This window comes from Engystomops pustulosus, chromosome 4 (genome assembly GCF_040894005.1).
Source record: "Engystomops pustulosus chromosome 4, aEngPut4.maternal, whole genome shotgun sequence".
In the NCBI taxonomy this organism is placed as follows: Eukaryota; Metazoa; Chordata; class Amphibia; order Anura; family Leptodactylidae; genus Engystomops; species Engystomops pustulosus.
The window spans coordinates 13817409-13839620 of record NC_092414.1 but is presented as its reverse complement, the minus strand read 5'-3'; the positions used below and the strand labels follow the sequence as shown (position 1 = coordinate 13839620).

The window sequence follows — 22212 nt, the reverse complement described above, 5'->3', positions numbered from 1 at the left end:
TGGTTACAGAGCATGCCCTCAGTACTCTCCAATAGATGTCTATAGCTGATGGTTACAGAGCATGCCCTCAGTACTCTCCAATAGATGTCTATAGCTGATGGTTACAGAGCATGCCCACAGCACTCTCCAATAGATGTCTATAGCTGGTGGTTACAGAGCATGCCCTCAGCACTCTCCAATAGATGTCTATAGCTGATGGTTACAGAGCATGCCCTCAGCACTCTCCAATAGATGTCTATAGCTGGTGGTTACAGAGCATGCCCTCAGCACTCTCCAATAGATGTCTATAGCTGATGGTTACAGAGCATGCCCTCAGTACTCTCCAATAGATGTCTATAGCTGATGGTTACAGAGCATGCCCTCAGCACTCTCCAATAGATGTCTATAGCTGATGGTTACAGAGCATGCCCTCCACACTCTCCAATAGAGGTCTATAGCTGATGGTTACAGAGCATGCCCTCAGTACTCTCCAATAGATGTCTATAGCTGATGGTTACAGAGCATGCCCTCAGTACTCTCCAATAGATGTCTAGAGCTGATGGTTACAGAGCATGCCCTCACCACTCTCCAATAGAGGTCTATAGCTGATGGTTACAGAGCATGCCCTCAGTACTCTCCAATAGATGTCTATAGCTGATGGTTACAGAGCATGCCCTCCACACTCTCCAATAGATGTCTATAGCTGATGGTTACAGAGCATGCCCTCAGTACTCTCTAATAGATGTCTATAGCTGATGGTTACAGAGCATGCCCACAACACTCTCTAATAGATGTCTATAGCTGATGGTTACAGAGCATGCCCTCAGCACTCTCCAATAGATGTCTATAGCGGATGGTTACAGAGCATGCCCTCAGCACTCTCCAATAGAGGTCTATAGCTGATGGTTACAGAGCATGCCCTCAGCACTCTCCAATAGATGTCTATAGCTGATGGTTACAGAGCATGCCCTCAGTACTCTCCAATAGAGGTCTATAGCTGATGGTTACAGAGCATGCCCTCAGCACTCTCCAATAGATGTCTATAGCTGATGGTTACAGAGCATGCCCTCAGCACTCTCCAATAGATGTCTATAGCTGGTGGTTACAGAGCATGCTCTCAGCACTCTCCAATAGATGTCTATAGCTGATGGTTACAGAGCATGCCCTCAGCACTCTCCAATAGATGTATATAGCTGGTGATTACAGAGCATGCCCTCAGCACTCTCCAATAGATGTCTATAGCTGATAGTTACAGAGCATGTCCTCAGTACTCTCCAATAGAGGTCTATAGCTGATGGTTACAGAGCATGCCCTCCACACTCTCCAATAGAGGTCTGTAGCTGATGATTACAGAGCATGTCCTCAGTACTCTCCAATAGAGGTCTATAGCTGATGGTTACAGAGCATGCCCTCAGTACTCTCCAATAGAGGTCTATAGCTGATGGTTACAGAGCATGCCCTCCACACTCTCCAATAGAGGTCTGTAGCTGATGATTACAGAGCATGTCCTCAGTACTCTCCAATAGAGGTCTATAGCTGATGGTTACAGAGCATGCCCTCCACACTCTCCAATAGAGGTCTATAGCTGATAGTTACAGAGCATGTCCTCAGTACTCTCCAATAGAGGTCTATAGCTGATGGTTACAGAGCATGCCCTCCACACTCTCCAATAGAGGTCTGTAGCTGATGATTACAGAGCATGTCCTCAGCACTCTCCAATAGAGGTCTATAGCTGATGATTACAGAGCATGCCCTCAGCACTCTCCAATAGAGGTCTATAGCTGATGGTTACAGAGCATGCCCTCAGCACTCTCCAATAGATGTCTATAGCTGATGATTACAGAGCATGCCCTCAGCACTCTCCAATAGATGTCTATAGCTGGTGATTACAGAGCATGCCCTCAGCACTCTCCAATAGATGTCTATAGCTGATGGTTACAGAGCATGCCCTCAGTACTCTCCAGTAGAGGTCTATAGCTGATGATTACAGAGCATGCCCTCAGTACTCTCCAGTAGAGGTCTATAGCTGATGGTTACAGAGCATGCCCTCAGTACTCTCCAATAGAGGTCTATAGCTGATGGTTACAGAACATGCCCTCAGTACTCTCCAATAGAGGTCTATAGCTGGTGGTTACAGAGCATGCCCTCCACACTCTCCAATAGATGTCTATAGCTGATGGTTACAGAACATGCCCTCAGTACTCTCCAATAGATGTCTATAGCTGATGGTTACAGAGCATGCCCTCCACACTCTCCAATAGATGTCTATAGCTGATGGTTACAGAACATGCCCTCAGCACTCTCCAATAGAGGTCTATAGCTGATGGTTACAGAGCATGCCCTCAGTACTCTCCAATAGAGGTCTATAGCTGATGGTTACAGAGCATGCCCTCAGCACTCTCCAATAGATGTCTATAGCTGATGGTTACAGAGCATGCCCTCAGCACTCTCCAATAGATGTCTATAGCTGATGGTTACAGAGCATGCCCACAACACTCTCCAATAGATGTCTATAGCTGATGGTTACAGAGCATGCCCTCAGCACTCTCCAATAGATGTCTATAGCTGATGGTTACAGAGCATGCCCTCAGCACTCTCCAATAGATGTCTATAGCTGCTGATTACAGAGCATGCCCTCAGCACTCTCCAATAGATGTCTATAGCTGATGGTTACAGAGCATGCCCTCAGCACTCTCCAATAGATGTCTATAGCTGATGGTTACAGAGCATGCCCTCAGCACTCTCCAATAGATGTCTATAGCTGATGATTACAGAGCATGCCCTCAGCACTCTCCAATAGAGGTCTATAGCTGGTGATTACAGAGCATGCCCTCAGTACTCTCCAATAGATGTCTATAGCTGATGGTTACAGAACATGCCCTCAGTACTCTCCAATAGATGTCTATAGCTGATGGTTACAGAACATGCCCTCAGTACTCTCCAATAGAGGTCTATAGCTGATGGTTACAGAGCATGCCCTCAGCACTCTCCAATAGATGTCTATAGCTGATGGTTACAGAGCATGCCCTCAGCACTCTCCAATAGATGTCTATAGCTGATGGTTACAGAGCATGCCCTCAGCACTCTCCAATAGATGTCTATAGCTGCTGATTACAGAGCATGCCCTCAGCACTCTCCAATAGAGGTCTATAGCTGGTGGTTACAGAGCATGCCCTCAGTACTCTCCAATAGATGTCTATAGCTGATGGTTACAGAGCATGCCCTCAGCACTCTCCAATAGATGTCTATAGCTGATGATTACAGAGCATGCCCTCAGCACTCTCCAATAGAGGTCTATAGCTGATGGTTACAGAGCATGCCCTCAGCACTCTCCAATAGAGGTCTATAGCTGGTGATTACAGAGCATGCCCTCAGCACTCTCCAATAGAGGTCTATAGCTGATGGTTACAGAGCATGCCCTCAGCACTCTCCAATAGATGTCTATAGCTGATGGTTACAGAGCATGCCCTCAGTACTCTCCAATAGATGTCTATAGCTGATGGTTACAGAGCATGCCCTCAGCACTCTCCAATAGAGGTCTATAGCTGATGGTTACAGAGCATGCCCTCAGCACTCTCCAATAGAGGTCTATAGCTGGTGATTACAGAGCATGCCCTCAGCACTCTCCAATAGAGGTCTATAGCTGGTGATTACAGAGCATGCCCTCGGCACTCTCTAATAGAGGTCTATAGCTGGTGATTACAGAGCATGCCCTCAGTACTCTCCAATAGATGTCTATAGCTGATGGTTACAGAGCATGCCCTCAGCACTCTCCAATAGATGTCTATAGCTGGTGATTACAGAGCATGCCCTCCACCCTCTCCAATAGATGTCTATAGCTGATGGTTACAGAGCATGCCCACAACACTCTCCAATATATGTCTATAGCTGGTGATTACAGAGCATGCCCTCAGCACTCTCCAATAGATGTCTATAGCTGATGGTTACAGAGCATGCCCTCAGCACTCTCTAATAGATGTCTATAGCTGATGGTTACAGAGCATGTCCACAGCACTCTCCAATAGATGTCTATAGCTGATGGTTACAGAGCATGCCCTCAGTACTCTCCAATGGATGTCTATAGCTGATGATTACAGAGCATGCCCTCAGCACTCTCCAATAGATGTCTATAGCTGATGGTTACAGAGCATGCCCTCAGTACTCTCCAATGGATGTCTATAGCTGATGATTACAGAGCATGCCCTCAGCACTCTCCAATAGATGTCTATAGCTGATGGTTACAGAGCATGCCCTCAGCACTCTCCAATAGATGTCTATAGCTGATGATTACAGAGCATGCCCTCAGCACTCTCCAATAGATGTCTATAGCTGATGGTTACAGAGCATGTCCACAGCACTCTCCAATAGATGTCTATAGCTGATGGTTACAGAGCATGCCCTCAGCACTCTCCAATAGATGTCTATAGCTGATGGTTACAGAGCATGCCCTCAGCACTCTCCAATAGATGTCTATAGCTGATGGTTACAGAGCATGCCCTCAGCACTCTCCAATAGATGTCTATAGCTGATGGTTACAGAGCATGCCCACAACACTCTCCAATAGATGTCTATAGCTGGTGGTTACAGAGCATGCCCTCAGTACTCTCCAATAGATGTCTATAGCTGGTGGTTACAGAGCATGCCCTCAGTACTCTCCAATAGATGTCTATAGCTGATGGTTACAGAGCATGCCCTCAGTACTCTCCAATAGATGTCTATAGCTGATGGTTACAGAGCATGCCCTCAGCACTCTCCAATAGAGGTCTATAGCTGATGGTTACAGAGCATGCCCTCAGCACTCTCCAATAGAGGTCTATAGCTGGTGATTACAGAGCATGCCCTCAGCACTCTCCAATAGAGGTCTATAGCTGATGGTTACAGAGCATGCCCTCAGCACTCTCCAATAGATGTCTATAGCTGATGGTTACAGAGCATGCCCTCAGTACTCTCCAATAGATGTCTATAGCTGATGGTTACAGAGCATGCCCTCAACACTCTCCAATAGAGGTCTATAGCTGATGGTTACAGAGCATGCCCTCAGCACTCTCCAATAGATGTCTATAGCTGATGGTTACAGAGCATGCCCTCAGCACTCTCCAATAGATGTCTATAGCTGATGGTTACAGAGCATGCCCTCAGCACTCTCCAGTAGATGTCTATAGCTGGTGGTTACAGAGCATGCCCTCAGCACTCTCCAATAGATGTCTATAGCTGATGGTTACAGAGCATGCCCTCAGCACTCTCCAATAGATGTCTATAGCTGGTGATTACAGAGCATGCCCTCCACACTCTCCAATAGATGTCTATCGCTGGTGGTTACAGAGCATGCCCTCAGTACTCTCCAATAGATGTCTATAGCTGATGGTTACAGAGCATGCCCACAGCACTCTCCAATAGATGTATATAGCTGGTGATTACAGAGCATGCCGTCCGCACTCTCCAATAGAGGTCTATAGCTGATGGTTACAGAGCATGCCCTCAGTACTCTCTAATAGAGGTCTATAGCTGATGGTTACAGAGCATGCCCTCAGCACTATCTAATAGATGTCTATAGCTGATGGTTACAGAGCATGCCCTCAGCACTCTCCAATAGAGGTCTATAGCTGATGGTTACAGAGCATGCCCTCAGTACTCTCCAATAGAGGTCTATAGCTGATGGTTACAGAGCATGCCCTCAGTACTCTCCAATAGAGGTCTATAGCTGATGGCTACAGAGCATGCCCTCAGCACTCTCCAATAGAGGTCTATAGCTGGTGATTACAGAGCATGCCCTCAGTACTCTCCAATAGATGTCTATAGCTGGTGATTACAGAGCATGCCCTCAGCACTCTCCAATAGATGTCTATAGCTGATGGTTACAGAGCATGCCCTCAGCACTCTCCAATAGATGTCTATAGCTGGTGGTTACAGAGCATGCCCACAACACTCTCCAATAGAGGTCTATAGCTGGTGGTTACAGAGCATGCCCACAACACTCTCCAATAGATGTCTATAGCTGATGGTTACAGAGCATGCCCTCAGCACTCTCCAATAGATGTCTATAGCTGATGGTTACAGAGCATGCCCTCAGCACTCTCCAATAGATGTCTATAGCTGGTGGTTACAGAGCATGCCCTCAGCACTCTCCAATAGATGTCTATAGCTGATGGTTACAGAGCATGCCCTCAGCACTCTGCAATAGAGGTCTATAGCTGATGGTTACAGAGCATGCCCTCAGTACTCTCCAATAGATGTCTATAGCTGATGGTTACAGAGCATGCCCTCAGCACTCTCCAATAGATGTCTATAGCTGATGGTTACAGAGCATGCCCTCAGCACTCTCCAATAGATGTCTATAGCTGATGGTTACAGAGCATGCCCTCAGCACTCTCCAATAGATGTCTATAGCTGATGATTACAGAGCATGCCCTCAGTACTCTCTAATAGATGTCTATAGCTGATGGTTACAGAGCATGCCCTCAGCACTCTCCAATAGATGTCTATAGCTGATGGTTACAGAGCATGCCCACAACACTCTCCAATAGATGTCTATAGCTGATGGTTACAGAGCATGCCCTCAGTACTCTCCAATAGATGTCTATAGCTGATGGTTACAGAGCATGCCCACAACACTCTCCAATAGATGTCTATAGCTGGTGGTTACAGAGCATGCCCTCGGCACTCTCCAATAGATGTCTATAGCTGATGGTTACAGAGCATGCCCACAACACTCTCCAATAGATGTCTATAGCTGATGGTTACAGAGCATGCCCACAACACTCTCCAATAGATGTCTATAGCTGGTGGTTACAGAGCATGCCCTCGGCACTCTCCAATAGATGTCTATAGCTGATGGTTACAGAGCATGCCCACAACACTCTCCAATAGATGTCTATAGCTGATGGTTACAGAGCATGCCCTCAGCACTCTCCAATAGATGTCTATAGCTGATGGTTACAGAGCATGCCCACAACACTCTCCAATAGATGTCTATAGCTGATGATTACAGAGCATGCCCACAACACTCTCCAATAGATGTCTATAGCTGATGGTTACAGAGCATGCCCTCAGCACTCTCCAATAGATGTCTATAGCTGATGGTTACAGAGCATGCCCTCAGCACTCTCCAATAGATGTCTATAGCTGATGGTTACAGAGCATGCCCTCAGCACTCTCCAATAGATGTCTATAGCTGGTGATTACAGAGCATGCCCTCAGCACTCTCCAATAGAGGTCTATAGCTGATGGTTACAGAGCATGCCCTCAGCACTCTCCAATAGATGTCTATAGCTGATGGTTACAGAGCATGCCCTCAGCACTCTTCAATAGAGGTCTATAGCTGGTGATTACAGAGCATGCCCTCAGCACTCTCCAATAGAGGTCTATAGCTGATGGTTACAGAGCATGCCCTCAGCACTCTCCAATAGAGGTCTATAGCTGGTGATTACAGAGCATGCCCTCAGCACTCTCTAATAGATGTCTATAGCTGATGATTACAGAGCATGCCCACAGCACTCTCCAATAGAGGTCTATAGCTGGTGATTACAGAGCATGCCCACAGCACTCTCCAATAGAGGTCTATAGCTGGTGATTACAGAGCATGCCCTCAGCACTCTCTAATAGATGTCTATAGCTGATGATTACAGAGCATGCCCACAGCACTCTCCAATAGAGGTCTATAGCTGGTGATTACAGAGCATGCCCACAGCACTCTCCAATAGAGGTCTATAGCTGGTGATTACAGAGCATGCCCTCAGCACTCTCCAATAGATGTCTATAGCTGATGATTACAGAGCATGCCCACAGCACTCTCCAATAGAGGTCTATAGCTGGTGATTACAGAGCATGCCCTCAGCACTCTCCAATAGATGTCTATAGCTGATGGTTACAGAGCATGCCCTCAGCACTCTCCTATAGATGTCTATAGCTGATGATTACAGAGCATGCCCTCAGCACTCTCCAATAGATGTCTATAGCTGATGGTTACAGAGCACGCTCTCAGCACTCTCCAATAGATGTCTATAGCTGATGGTTACAGAGCATGCCCTCAGCACTCTCCAATAGAGGTCTATAGCTGATGGTTACAGAGCATGCCCTCAGCACTCTCCAATAGAGGTCTATAGCTGGTGATTACAGAGCATGCCCTCAGCACTCTCCAATAGATGTCTATAGCTGATGGTTACAGAGCATGCCCTCAGTACTCTCCAATAGATGTCTATAGCTGATGGTTACAGAGCATGCCCTCAGCACTCTCCAATAGAGGTCTATAGCTGATGGTTACAGAGCATGCCCTCAGCACTCTCCAATAGAGGTCTATAGCTGATGATTACAGAGCATGCCCTCCACACTCTCCAATAGATGTCTATAGCTGATGGTTACAGAGCATGCCCTCCACACTCTCCAATAGATGTCTATAGCTGATGGTTACAGAGCATGCCCTCAGCACTCTCCAATAGATGTCTATAGCTGATGGTTACAGAGCATGCCCTCAGCACTCTCCAATAGATGTCTATAGCTGATGGTTACAGAGCATGCCCTCAGTACTCTCCAATAGATGTCTATAGCTGATGGTTACAGAGCATGCCCTCAGCACTCTCCAATAGATGTCTATAGCTGATGGTTACAGGGCATGCCCTCAGCACTCTCCAATAGATGTCTATAGCTGATGGTTACAGAGCATGCCCTCAGTACTCTCCAATAGATGTCTATAGCTGATGGTTACAGAGCATGCCCTCAGCACTCTCCAATAGATGTCTATAGCTGATGATTACAGAGCATGCCCTCAGCACTCTCCAATAGATGTCTATAGCTGGTGACTACAGAGCATGCCCTCAGCACTCTCCAATAGATGTCTATAGCTGGTGATTACAGAGCATGCCCTCAGCACTCTCCAATAGATGTCTATAGCTGATGGTTACAGAGCATGCCCTCAGCACTCTCCAATAGATGTCTATAGCTGATGGTTACAGAGCATGCCCTCAGTACTCTCCAATAGATGTCTATAGCTGATGGTTACAGAGCATGCCCTCAGTACTCTCCAATAGATGTCTATAGCTGATGGTTACAGAGCATGCCCTCAGTACTCTCCAATAGATGTCTATAGCTGGTGGTTACAGAGCATGCCCTCAGCACTCTCCAATAGATGTCTATAGCTGATGGTTACAGAGCATGCCCTCAGCACTCTCCAATAGATGTCTATAGCTGATGGTTACAGAGCATGCCCTCAGCACTCTCCAATAGATGTCTATAGCTGATGGTTACAGAGCATGCCCTCAGCACTCTCCAATAGATGTCTATAGCTGATGGTTACAGAGCATGCCCTCAGCACTCTCCAATAGATGTCTATAGCTGATGGTTACAGAACATGCCCTCAGTACTCTCCAATAGATGTCTATAGCTGATGGTTACAGAGCATGCCCTCAGTACTCTCCAATAGATGTCTATAGCTGATGGTTACAGAGCATGCCCTCAGCACTCTCCAATAGATGTCTATAGCTGATGGTTACAGAGCATGCCCTCCACACTCTCCAATAGAGGTCTATAGCTGATGGTTACAGAGCATGCCCTCAGTACTCTCCAATAGATGTCTATAGCTGATGGTTACAGAGCATGCCCTCCACACTCTCCAATAGAGGTCTATAGCTGATGGTTACAGAGCATGCCCTCAGCACTCTCCAATAGATGTCTATAGCTGATGGTTACAGAGCATGCCCTCAGTACTCTCCAATAGATGTCTATAGCTGATGGTTACAGAGCATGCCCTCAGCACTCTCCAATAGAGGTCTATAGCTGATGGTTACAGAGCATGCCCTCAGCACTCTCCAATAGAGGTCTATAGCTGGTGGTTACAGAGCATGCCCTCAGCACTCTCCAATAGATGTCTATAGCTGGTGATTACAGAGCATGCCCTCAGCACTCTCCAATAGATGTCTATAGCTGGTGATTACAGAGCATGCCCTCAGTACTCTCCAATAGATGTCTATAGCTGATGGTTACAGAGCATGCCCACAATACTTTTCCATAGAAGTCCATAAGTAATGCCCACCCTTCTCCCACCTACCTGCACAGTTCCATTTGCATAGAGCATGCTCACAAGTCATGAATTATACCCAGATTTTTAAGGTCCATGTGGCTAGTAAACCACAGAAAGCTCGGACAAGATGGCTTCCCCATCACTGTGCATAGGCTAACATATACATTCCCTTTAAATTCCCCAGACCGATTACGAGGGTCAGGCCAAGAAGATGTTGGAGCTGATGGAAAACACGGATCTGATCATTGTCGCTGGAGGAGACGGGACACTGCAGGAGGTAAGAAGGAAGAGGTTGGAGTAGCCATCTTACCCTAGACAACGGGCAGCCCACAGAGTTGGCTTTTGAATGCAGCTTTGGGTGTGAATAGAGTATAAAATCTAGTGCAAGGGAGGATTTTTTGTGAAGAGGCTCTGATCATCTCGTGAGAACACTAACACCTCTGCGTCGTGTCTTGCAGGTCGTCACAGGACTCCTCCGCAGGACTGATCAGGTAATGGCCCCCTGCAATGCATTATGGGAAAGTTTTGTGCATTTTTTTTTACTTCTGCTGTCACTGAATGGACACCATTAATTTACATTGCCACAGCTATAAGATTACAACCCATTGTGATCAGGGATTGAGCATCAATGAATAAGAAAGCTTTCATTCACTGACAGCAAGCAAAAATTGAGATAAATTGAAACACAAAGTAGAACTTTATATTTAATGTACCCCCATCCGGTGATCCGCTCTTGTATTTGCAGGACTCCTTCAGTAAAATCCCAATTGGCTTCATTCCACTCGGCACGACCAACACCCTGAGCCAGACCCTGTACCCCCAGTCTGAGAACAAGGTCCAGTAAGTGCGGCTTCTCATCTTTTATCCTAAATGTATCTATCGGGGGATAGAATATTCCGGGACATCCAAATCTTCTGCTTCTCTTTTACTGAGCGATATGGTGGGCAGCATCCCCCAATAGAGTGTGGATCTTCATTTCCTGTGCAGACAGGAAGTCGGTCTCCCCTTGTATGCGAGTCACTTCCTGTGCACTGAATCCTCTGACCGTCCCCTTCCCATCAAGCTCCGCCTTCTGAGTTCCTCTCTGTGTCACAGAAGGAGTTAAACTCTCCCCTGGTTCACATTTTCTGTTCTATTGTCTCCAGAATTTGCCTAATATTTATGGAGTCCCAGAAAATTAAAACACCTGCTTTTAAAAAAGGAAGTGGAAATAGTGCAGTCCCACCCAAAAAGTGGGCTGGTCTGTTTGTAGGCGGAGCTATTGTGGGCAGGTCTGTAGGCGGAGCTATTGGGGGCAGGTCTGTAGGCGGAGCTATTGTGGGCAGGTCCATAGGCGGAGCTATTGTGGGCAGGTCTGTTTGTAGGCAGAGCTAGGGATCTTCTTCTGATTTTTATAGATGTTTGTTCTCGGGATATCTGATTGGTAAAGGGCACATGGTATAAACCAAGACATGGAGCTGGAAGCAGTTGGCTCCTTGTAGTGGCAGGAAGTTGTAACTGCAGGGTTGGCTCTCTTCTAAGTGAGTGGGATCCATGCCGGTGCTTCCGTGTCTGTGGTCTATTGACTCTGTTATCTGATTGGTTTGAGGGCCTTGTTATTGGCACTTTACCAATTAGTAATGAGTAGACAATCCCTTCAAAACACTCCCGTTATACCAACTTTATACTGTTAATTTTGGTATAGACTTTACTCCAGGAAATCCAAAATGCGCTCATAGTAAATAAATGCATTAAGTGCAACATTTGCTAAAATAAAGTCCGTAAAATCCACCTCAAATTTAGCAGTGTCAACTTTTGGGAGTGCAGTGTGTCCTATAAGATGATGCTCCACGCTGCTGCTCCTGCTTGTAAGAGCTGACAGGGAGAAACCAATCACAAGCAGGAGGCAGGGGAGACCGGCTGAAACTGCATTACATAGGAATACACCCAGAATTTACAGCATAAAAGATAAAATCGTAAAAATTCTAGCTGCTTCCTGCCACCACTAGAGGGAGCTAACAGTGTACAGTTTTCAATTCGTTGTGAAACTTGGTTTAATATGTAAAAAATATACTGAAGATACGATATAGATTGTCTTTTAGAACTTTCAGACATGTATTCACACCTTTCTTTATAGATAATCTTAAAAATAACCTTTAACTCGACCCCAAGTTCCTCGTTCTCCGCAGTCACTCTCTCCATCTTTCCCGCAGGATCCATCCTGCTCCTCCTGCACTGTCCTGGTCCTGACAAATAACCCAGCGCACGCTCTCTGATTACCGGCAGAGGCAATTTAATTTCTTAGTATTTTATAGCTCATAAACGTACGCGAGGGTTACACCGCCGGGAGGACTTACCCTTTAGAGAGTTGTCAAATAACCCCGAGCGCTTGTAAAGGTTTTAATTGGTCCCTCGTTCTCCTTGTTTGACCTACACAAACGACAGCTCCTTTCTGTTTCCATGTCCAAAAGACTTCTGGGACATAACAGAGCAGTGGGCGGGGCTGGATCAACTGTCACTCGTCTGATTATTTTTTTGAATTTAAACAGTTGACCGTAATCGAGAAAAGAAGGTTCTTCCCGAAACTCATCACGCGAAAGCGTCGGGAGATCTCATTTATGAAGATTTTATAGGGTTTGTGTCATTGAGAGAGATCTATAAAGGGGGGCGCCGGAGAAGCGGAGGCAGAGCGTTCATTAACAACTTAAGGGACATCTACCACCAGGATTAACCCATTAACGACTTGAAGCCCATTTTTCGTTTTTTGTTTTTGCGTTTCCATTTTTCGCTCCCCACCTTCAAAAAAAAAAAAAAAAAAACTATAACTTTTTAAAATTTTTCCATGTAAAGAGCTGTGTGAGGGCTTGTTTTTTTTTTCTGCATAACAAACTGCACTTCATAGTGACGGCATATAAAGGGAACCTACCACCATGATTCTACCTATAAAGGACATGAGGTTACACGTCACAGCTACTCCACGCCCCAGTAGCCTCTTTGCTCCTCCTACCGTGAGATCTTCCGGCGTGAAGCCGGAGTTCTGCGCATGCTGTGGACGCGCAGCTGCAGGCCTGCTTAAGATCTCTGATCTCTGGTGGTGCCAGATCCATTCATTGCCTAGTTTGACAGATGCAGATGCTTGCCGGAAGTGTCCGGGGAAGACACAGAACTGTGAGGAAATGATGCATCTTTAGTGGCTACTTCCCTGGTGACACATTCCCTTTAAGTTGAGGGAAACCTCAGTGCTGGGGGTGGTTCTCCTGTGCATAAGCTCTCCTGTATATTCTGTATTTCAGGCATATCTCCGATGCTACACTTTCTATACTTAAAGGAGAGACGGTGCCGCTCGATGTGCTGCAAATAAAGGTAAAGTTCCTAAAGTTTTTACGTACATTAAGGCGGTTGTCAGGTCTGAACACTGGATGAGGGTCCTGGACTCATAGCAGCATAGTCCCCTATGATTCAGGGAATCCCACAGGACTGTGATCCCCTACTGTCTTTACAATAGTCCTGAGAGGAAGAAGGATCTCTTGGCATAAGTGACTATGCTGCAGGGAGTACAGGACCCCACAGAGAGTTGTACACCGACAGATATGTCCCGGGACTGAACACACGCTTTCTCTTCACTATTGCCGAAATTTCCTCCGGATGATTTTGAACAAATCGCTGTAGAGTTTGGTATCTCGTAAAATCCCTGTGATCACAGCAGCCTCTGCGATACTTCAGTGCCGCTCAATGTGAGTAGAGGCTGGCAGACAATGGAGACCGCTTCTTTTAAAGTGTATGTCCCAAGTATTTAAGGTTTACCCTATGAGATAGGGGCGTCCTGTCTGGGGATTGATTGGGGGCGGGTGTCCCATTCTAGGGATGGATTGGGGGTGGTGTTTGTTCTAGGGATGGACTGGGGGGAGGTGTCACGTTCTAGGGATGGACCGGGGGGTGGTGTCACGTTCTAGGGATCGACTGGGGGGGTGGTGTCACGTTCTAGGGATCGACTGGGGGGGTGGTGTCACGTTCTAGGGATGCACCGGGGGGTGGTGTCACGTTCTAGGGATGGACTGGGGGGAGGTGTCACGTTCTAGGGATGGACTGGGGGGTGGTGTCACGTTCTAGGGATGGACTGGGGGGAGGTGTCACGTTCTAGGGATGGACTGGGGGGAGGTGTCACGTTCTAGGGATGGACTGGGGGGAGGTGTCACGTTCTAGGGATGGACTGGGGGGTGGCGTCTCGTTCTAGGGATGGACTGGGGGGGGGTGTCACGTTCTAGGGATGGAGTGGGGGGTGGTGTCACGTTCTAGGGATGGACTGGGGGGTGGTGTCACGTTCTAGGGATGGACTGGGGGGTGGTATGGTAAAAACTGTAGTTGCATCTTACACAGTGACTCATCAGACACCAAGTTTGGATCAGGTGGTTCTGGTATCAGACGCTCACTGCCCCTTTAAGTAGTGAGGAGATGTGTGCAGCCTCCAGCCTCTACCGGAATAAGAAGATGCATGAGGCCGTCCGGACGCTCGGCAGCAGTAAATTGGCTTAAATAAATGTGTTTATCCGTCCGGCTCGACCTCTTGTTCAATCCTAATTTTAATCCAATATATTTAATAGTACTGGTATCGATCCGGAGGAAGGTGCGAAAAAAACCTCGGGGGAGAATAATCACGTCTCATTAGGTAGAATAAACGATATGTGACCGGCGGTGCTAATCACCGCGCTCCCGGCTCCGCGGCCGCTATCAATCATCAGTCCCGGCCGCCGCTGCCCTCCGTTATCCGTGGTCTCTGACTTTTGCCTCTTTCCGCAGGGGGAGCAGGAGCAGCCCGTGTTCGCCCTGAATGGGTTGAGATGGGGCAGTTATCGAGATGCCGCTGCAAAATCCACCAAGTAAGTCTATGGATGACCTCTGGTTTCGGTAACACCCAGCTTTCCCATAACCTGAATGGTGGATAAGTCCTAAACCCTTCTGAATGGTGAGACCTCTATGCACAGTAGAGCGCTGGCTGCTGCGGGGAGGGGACGCGGTGACCGCTGGCTGCTGCGGGGAGGGGACGCGGTGACCGCTGGCTGCTGCGGGGAGGGGACGCGGTGACCGCTGGCTGCTGCGGGGAGGGGACGCGGTGACCACTGGCTGCTGCGGGGAGGGGACGCGGTGACCGCTGGCTGCTGCGGGGAGGGGACGCGGTGACCGCTGGCTGCTGCGGGGTCGGAGCACTGTGACCGCTGGCTACTGCGGGGAGGGGACGCGGTGATCGCTGGCTGCTGCGGGGAGGGGACGCGGTGACCGCTGGCTACTGCGTGGTGGGAGCACTGTGACCGCTGTTCACCGCAGGTGAAGCTGTAGAGACTCTTTTTGGAGGGTTTCCTCTTTAACACACATCAGTATCAGTGTCATTCCTACATATCCATTAACTCCACCGTCACGCTGCATTTTACCGAGACCCCAATCAAAGGGGTGACCCCGCAGCACTGCCTGCAGACCACTGCGGGAGGCCGAGGACTAAATAGCTGCTTCTATTATCACCATGTAATGTAACTGCTCCCTCTTTACCAGTCTCCATCTTCTCTGTCTCCTTCCCCCTCACAGATATTGGTATTTGGGGCCTCTGAAGACGAGGGCGGCTCATTTATTCAGTACATTAAAGGTGCGAACCGGACTGTGTATCTAGGACACCGATCCCAGGTGTCATATACCGTAATACTGCGCCACAAAGACACCAGAGGAGAGAGCTTAACCCCTGATATACACTGCTCAATACGTGTTATACTGATATAACCGCTATAATACTGCCCCCTATGTACAGGAATATAACTACTATAATACTGCCCCCTATGTACAGGAATATAACTACTATAATACTGCCCCCTATGTACAGGAATATAACTACTATAATACTGCCTCCTATGTACAGGAATATAACTACTATAATACTGCCCCCTATGTACAGGAATATAACTACTATAATACTGCCCCTATGTACAAGAATATAACTACTATAATACTGCCCCCTATGTACAAGAATATAACTACTATAATACTGCCCCTATGTACAAGAATATAGCTACTATAATACTGCCCCCTATGTACAAGAATATAACTACTATAATACTGCCCCCTATGTACAAGAATATAACTACTATAATACTGCCCCCTATGTACAGGAATATAACTACTACAATACTGCCCCCTATATGTACAAGAATATAACTACTATAATACTGCCCCCTATGTACAGGAATATAACTACTATAATACTGCCCCCTATGTACAGGAATATAACTACTATAATACTGCCCCCTATGTACAGGAATATAACTACTATAATACTGACCCCTATATACAAGAATATAACTACTATAATACTGCCCCCTATGTACAGGAATATAACTACTATAATACTGCCCCCTATGTACAGGAATATAACTACTATAATACTGCCCCCTATGTACAAGAATATAACTACTATAATACTGCCCCCTATGTACAAGAATATAACTACTATAATACTGCCCCCTTGTACAAGAATATAACTACTATAATACTGCCCCCTATGTACAAGAATATAACTACTATAATACTGCCCCCTATGTACAAGAATATAACTACTATAATACTGCCCCCTATGTACAAGAATATAACTACTATAATACTGCCCCCTATGTACAAGAATATAACTACTATAATACTGCCCCCTATGTACAAGAATATAACTACTATAATGCTGCCCCCTATGTACAAGAATATAACTACTATAATACTGCCCCCTATGTACAGGAATATAACTACTATAATACTGCCCCCTATGTACAAGAATATAACTACTATAATACTGCCCCCTATGTACAGGAATATAACTACTATAATACTGCCCCCTATGTACAAGAATATAACTACTATAATATTGCCCCCTATGTACAAGAATATAACTGCTATAATACTGCCCCCTATGTACAGGAATATAACTACTATAATACTGCCCCCTATGTACAAGAATATAACTACTATAATACTGCCCCCTATGTACAAGAATACAACTACTATAATACTGCCCCCTATGTACAAGAATATAACTACTATAATACTGCCCCCTATGTACAAGAATATAACTACTATAATACTGCCCCCTATGTACAAGACTATAACTACTATAATACTGCCCCCTATGTACAAGACTATAACTACTATAATACTGCCCCCTATGTACAAGAATACAACTACTATAATACTGCCCCCTATGTACAGGAATATAACTACTATAATACTGCCCCTATGTACAAGAATATAACTACTATAATACTGCCCCCTATGTACAAGAATACAACTACTATAATACTGCCCCCTATGTACAAGAATATAACTACTATAATACTGCCCCCTATGTACAAGAATATAACTACTATAATACTGCCCCCTATGTACAAGAATATAACTACTATAATACTGCCCCTATGTACAAGAATATAACTACTATAATACTGCCCCCTATGTACAAGAATATAACTACTATAATACTTCCTCTATGTACAGGAATATAACTACTATAATACTGCCCCCTATGTACAAGAATATAACTACTATAATACTGCCCCTATGTACAAGAATATAACTACTATAATACTGTCCCCTATGTACAGGGATATAACTACTATAATACTGCCCCCTATGTACAGGAATATAACTACTATAATACTGCCCCCTATGTACAAGAATATAACTACTATAATACTGCCCCCTATGTACAGGAATATAACTACTATAATACTGCCCCCTATGTACAGGAATATAACTACTATAATACTGCCCCTATGTACAAGAATATAACTACTATAATACTGCCCCCTATGTACAAGAATACAACTACTATAATACTGCCCCCTATGTACAAGAATATAACTACTATAATACTGCCCCCTATGTACAAGAATATAACTACTATAATACTGCCCCCTATGTACAAGAATATAACTACTATAATACTGCCCCTATGTACAAGAATATAACTACTATAATACTGCCCCCTATGTACAAGAATATAACTACTATAATACTTCCTCTATGTACAGGAATATAACTACTATAATACTGCCCCCTATGTACAAGAATATAACTACTATAATACTGCCCCCTATGTACAAGAATATAACTACTATAATACTGCCCCCTATGTACAGGAATATAACTACTATAATACTGCCCCCTATGTACAAGAATATAACTACTATAATACTGCCCCCTATGTACAAGACTATAACTACTATAATACTGCCCCCTATGTACAAGACTATAACTACTATAATACTGCCCCCTATGTACAAGACTATAACTACTATAATACTGCCCCCTATGTACAAGACTATAACTACTATAATACTGCCCCCTATGTACAAGACTATAACTACTATAATACTGCCTCCTATGTACAAGAATATAACTCCTATAATACTGCCCCCTATGTACAGGAATATAACTACTATAATACTGCCCCCTATGTACAAGACTATAACTACTATAATACTGCCCCCTATGTACAAGACTATAACTACTATAATACTGCCCCCTATGTACAAGACTATAACTACTATAATACTGCCCCCTATGTACAAGAATATAACTACTATAATACTGCCCTCTATGTACAGGAATATAACTACTATAATACTGCCTCCTATGTACAAGAATATAACTACTATAATACTTCCCCCTATGTACAGGAATATAACTACTATAATACTGCCCCCTATGTACAAGAATATAACTACTATAATACTGCCCCCTATGTACAAGACTATAACTACTATAATACTGCCTCCTATGTACAAGAATATAACTACTATAATACTGCCCCCTATGTACAGGAATATAACTACTATAATACTGCCCCTATGTACAAGAATATAACTACTATAATACTGCCCCTATGTACAAGAATATAACTACTATAATACTGCCCCTATGTACAGGAATATAACTACTATAATACTGTCCCTATGTACAAGAATATAACTACTATAATACTGCCCCCTATGTACAGGAATATAACTACTATAATACTGCCCCCTATGTACAAGAATATAACTACTATAATACTGCCCCCTATGTACAAGAATATAACTACTATAATACTGCCCCCTATGTACAGGAATATAACTACTATAATACTGTCCCTATGTACAAGAATATAACTACTATAATACTGCCCCCTATGTACAAGAATATAACTACTATAATACTGCCCCCTATGTACAAGACTATAACTACTATAATACTGCCTCCTATGTACAAGAATATAACTACTATAATACTGCCCCCTATGTACAGGAATATAACTACTATAATACTGCCCCTATGTACAAGAATATAACTACTATAATACTGCCCCTATGTACAAGAATATAACTACTATAATACTGCCCCTATGTACAGGAATATAACTACTATAATACTGTCCCTATGTACAAGAATATAACTACTATAATACTGCCCCCTATGTACAGGAATATAACTACTATAATACTGCCCCCTATGTACAAGAATATAACTACTATAATACTGCCCCCTATGTACAAGAATATAACTACTATAATACTGCCCCCTATGTACAGGAATATAACTACTATAATACTGTCCCTATGTACAAGAATATAACTACTATAATACTGCCCCCTATGTACAGGAATATAACTACTATAATACTGTCCCTATGTACAAGAATATAACTACTATAATACTGATGCAGTTACTTGGTGTATTATACAGGAGTGGCCCCAGAGACATGAGGCTTCCATCCTTTTCTTAGGGCCCACAGAACGACCTCCTGAAGAAGAGCCTAATGTCTTATCGGGTCGACCTCCTCTACACGTCAGGTTATACCGCAGGCTGGTCCGGTACTGGTCACCCCCTGTAGTAGGTAAGTCCTGTACCCCTTTGGCACTGTTCAGGTTAATCTATCAGAAGGTTTGACCATAAACTAAATGCATTTTATATTCAGATATGCCCAGCAGTGTGAGGACCTGCTGCCAAGCCATTCCCTCGGGGCTTATTATTGGATTTTTTAAATACCTTTCCAGGAGGAGTAATGGAGGGACAACAAATATTTTTGATTGTTTTCTTTTTAAATACATGTTTTTTTTGTTTTTTTTTAATGATCCACAGAGCTTCCCGTAGAAGTGGCCCCAGAGCCTTGGGAAGAAGCCCAGCTCTCCGCTGTAGAACTGTCCATCAGTACACAGAACCTCCAACCGGACCTCACGGTAAGAAGGCGGAGCAATAAGGCGGAAAAATAAAATCTTTAATTGGAAAAAAAAAAAAAAAAAAGGTTTTATATTGCAGGATTGTTATGGGGGCGTGTCCTGACACTGCTGTGCTCTTTGCTCTCTGTAGCCAGTGTTGGGTAATTCCCCAGGAGAGATGCATAATTGTACCTTTTATGTATGTAAGTTAGTAGCAACAGGACTGTAAAATCTTGATCTATATTCTAGGATTTTACTGGGGGTCTCTGTGTACCTAATACTGGCTACTTGGATCACAGAGCACAGCAGTGTGAGGACACATCTTCAGTACAATCCTGGAATATAAATCCATATTTCACAGTCCTGCTGCTACTCACTTGTGTATTTGTACCTTTATGTATGTAAGTTAGTAGCAGCAGGACTGTGAAATATGGACTTATATTCCGGGATTGTACTGAAGATGTGTCCTCACACTGCTGTGCTCTGTGATCCATGTAGCCAGTATTAAGTACACAGAGAAGAGCAGTTTAAGGACCCCCAGTAAAATGCTAGAATATAGATCAAGATTTTACAGTCCTGTTGCTACTAACTTGCATAATTGTACCTTTTATGTATGTATCTCTCCTGCGTAATTACCCAACACTGGCTACAGAGAGCAAAGAGCACAGCAGTGTGAGGACACACCCCCTTATATCACAGTCCAGCTGCCACTCACAACATATAAAAAAGTCTGATTACACATCTCTCCAGGGACCATGGCTACAGAGAACTGTCCCTGGAGGCGGTGTGTAGACCTCTGTGTATGATGTTAGTAGCAGCAGGACTGTGAGATATGGATTTACATTACACCATTGTACTAGCTTTGCTTTGCTCCTGGTTCTCTGCCAGCAGTATTAAATATTTTGCTTGGAGAGATGTTTAATTAGACCTTTGTATGTGTAGTTAGTAGCAGCAGGGCTGTGAAACATGGATTTCTATACCAGTAGTGTACTTTTCCTCACACTGCTGTGTTCTGTTCATTCAACTGTTCCACAGTAGCCCTGCCCCACCTACTCTGAAAAAAAGCTGTAGTGGGATTCTGGTTGGATACTACAGCAATCACTTAAAACAGAGGCTGTGATGTAGGTCATGGCAGAGATCTCTGAGCAAAGCAGTGTGAGGACACGCCCCTAGTACAATCCTCCAATAGAAATCCGTTCACATTTATTACTAGTGCCAGGCCAAGAGCTTTTCTCGTTAAACCGATGCTCCGCCCCCACTGGCTCCAGCTTCCTCTGTGCTTCTCCATCACTGCCAGTGATATTTGAATACTGCTAATAGCTCCGCCCCTGCGGAACTAAGAACTTATCTTTCCAGTTCCTGGCAGCTTGGTGATGAAACGGTTACCTAATTTTTGAATGGTCAGACTCGCTGACTGTTTCCCTTTAGGTCAGCGAACGACACAATTTTACAAGCCGAATACTTGTCACAGCTGAGTATTTGCTGCAGTGTAATATTTGCATCTTTACACCTTCATCTTGCAGCGACCTTTGGACTCCATGAGCGTGTGCATAGAACCGGACTCCATCAGCAAGTCCGAATTCATTAGTCTGGGGTAAGTCGACACACAAACTTGAGGGTCTTGGAGGAAAGTGTCACTGCAGCACAGAGGATGTCAGGAATCTCTGCTACTCTTTTATATTTTTTAGAGTGGAGAAGACGCAGAATCCACAGCTTTGCCCTAAGGGCGCCCAGGTCCTGCAGGTCAGCCGCTGTAACGTCCAGCTCCCGGAGGTAAGCTCATTGTATATGTTGTTAGTAGCAGCAGGACTATGAAATGTGTATTTATATTGCAGGATTGTATTTGGGGTGTGTCCTCACACTGCTGTGCTCTGTGCTCTCTGCAGTCAGTGCTGGGTATAGTTGTGTAATCATAGCTTTGTTTGTGATGTTAGCAGCAGTCCGGTTGTGAAATATGGATTTATATTCCAGCACTATACTGTGGGTGTGTCCTCACACTGCTGTGCTCTGTGCTCTCTGCAG

The 22212-nt window shown here is 44.8% G+C and overlaps 1 protein-coding gene across 4 annotated transcripts in view; it reads left to right on the top strand.

The window, feature by feature from the left end:
* The window catches only part of AGK (acylglycerol kinase), a 47665-nt gene that overhangs the window by 22960 nt on the left and 2493 nt on the right, over positions 1-22212 (top strand). For all 4 annotated transcript variants that reach the window (XM_072145209.1, XM_072145212.1, XM_072145210.1 and 1 more), the window contains exons 6-15: positions 10176-10268; positions 10450-10482; positions 10737-10831; positions 13264-13333; positions 14768-14847; positions 15548-15605; positions 19718-19868; positions 20114-20211; positions 21714-21784; positions 21879-21963. In XM_072145209.1, coding sequence (XP_072001310.1) covers positions 10176-10268; positions 10450-10482; positions 10737-10831; positions 13264-13333; positions 14768-14847; positions 15548-15605; positions 19718-19868; positions 20114-20211; positions 21714-21784; positions 21879-21963 — 834 coding nt within the window. The remainder of the gene's footprint in view (positions 1-10175; positions 10269-10449; positions 10483-10736; positions 10832-13263; positions 13334-14767; positions 14848-15547; positions 15606-19717; positions 19869-20113; positions 20212-21713; positions 21785-21878; positions 21964-22212) is intronic.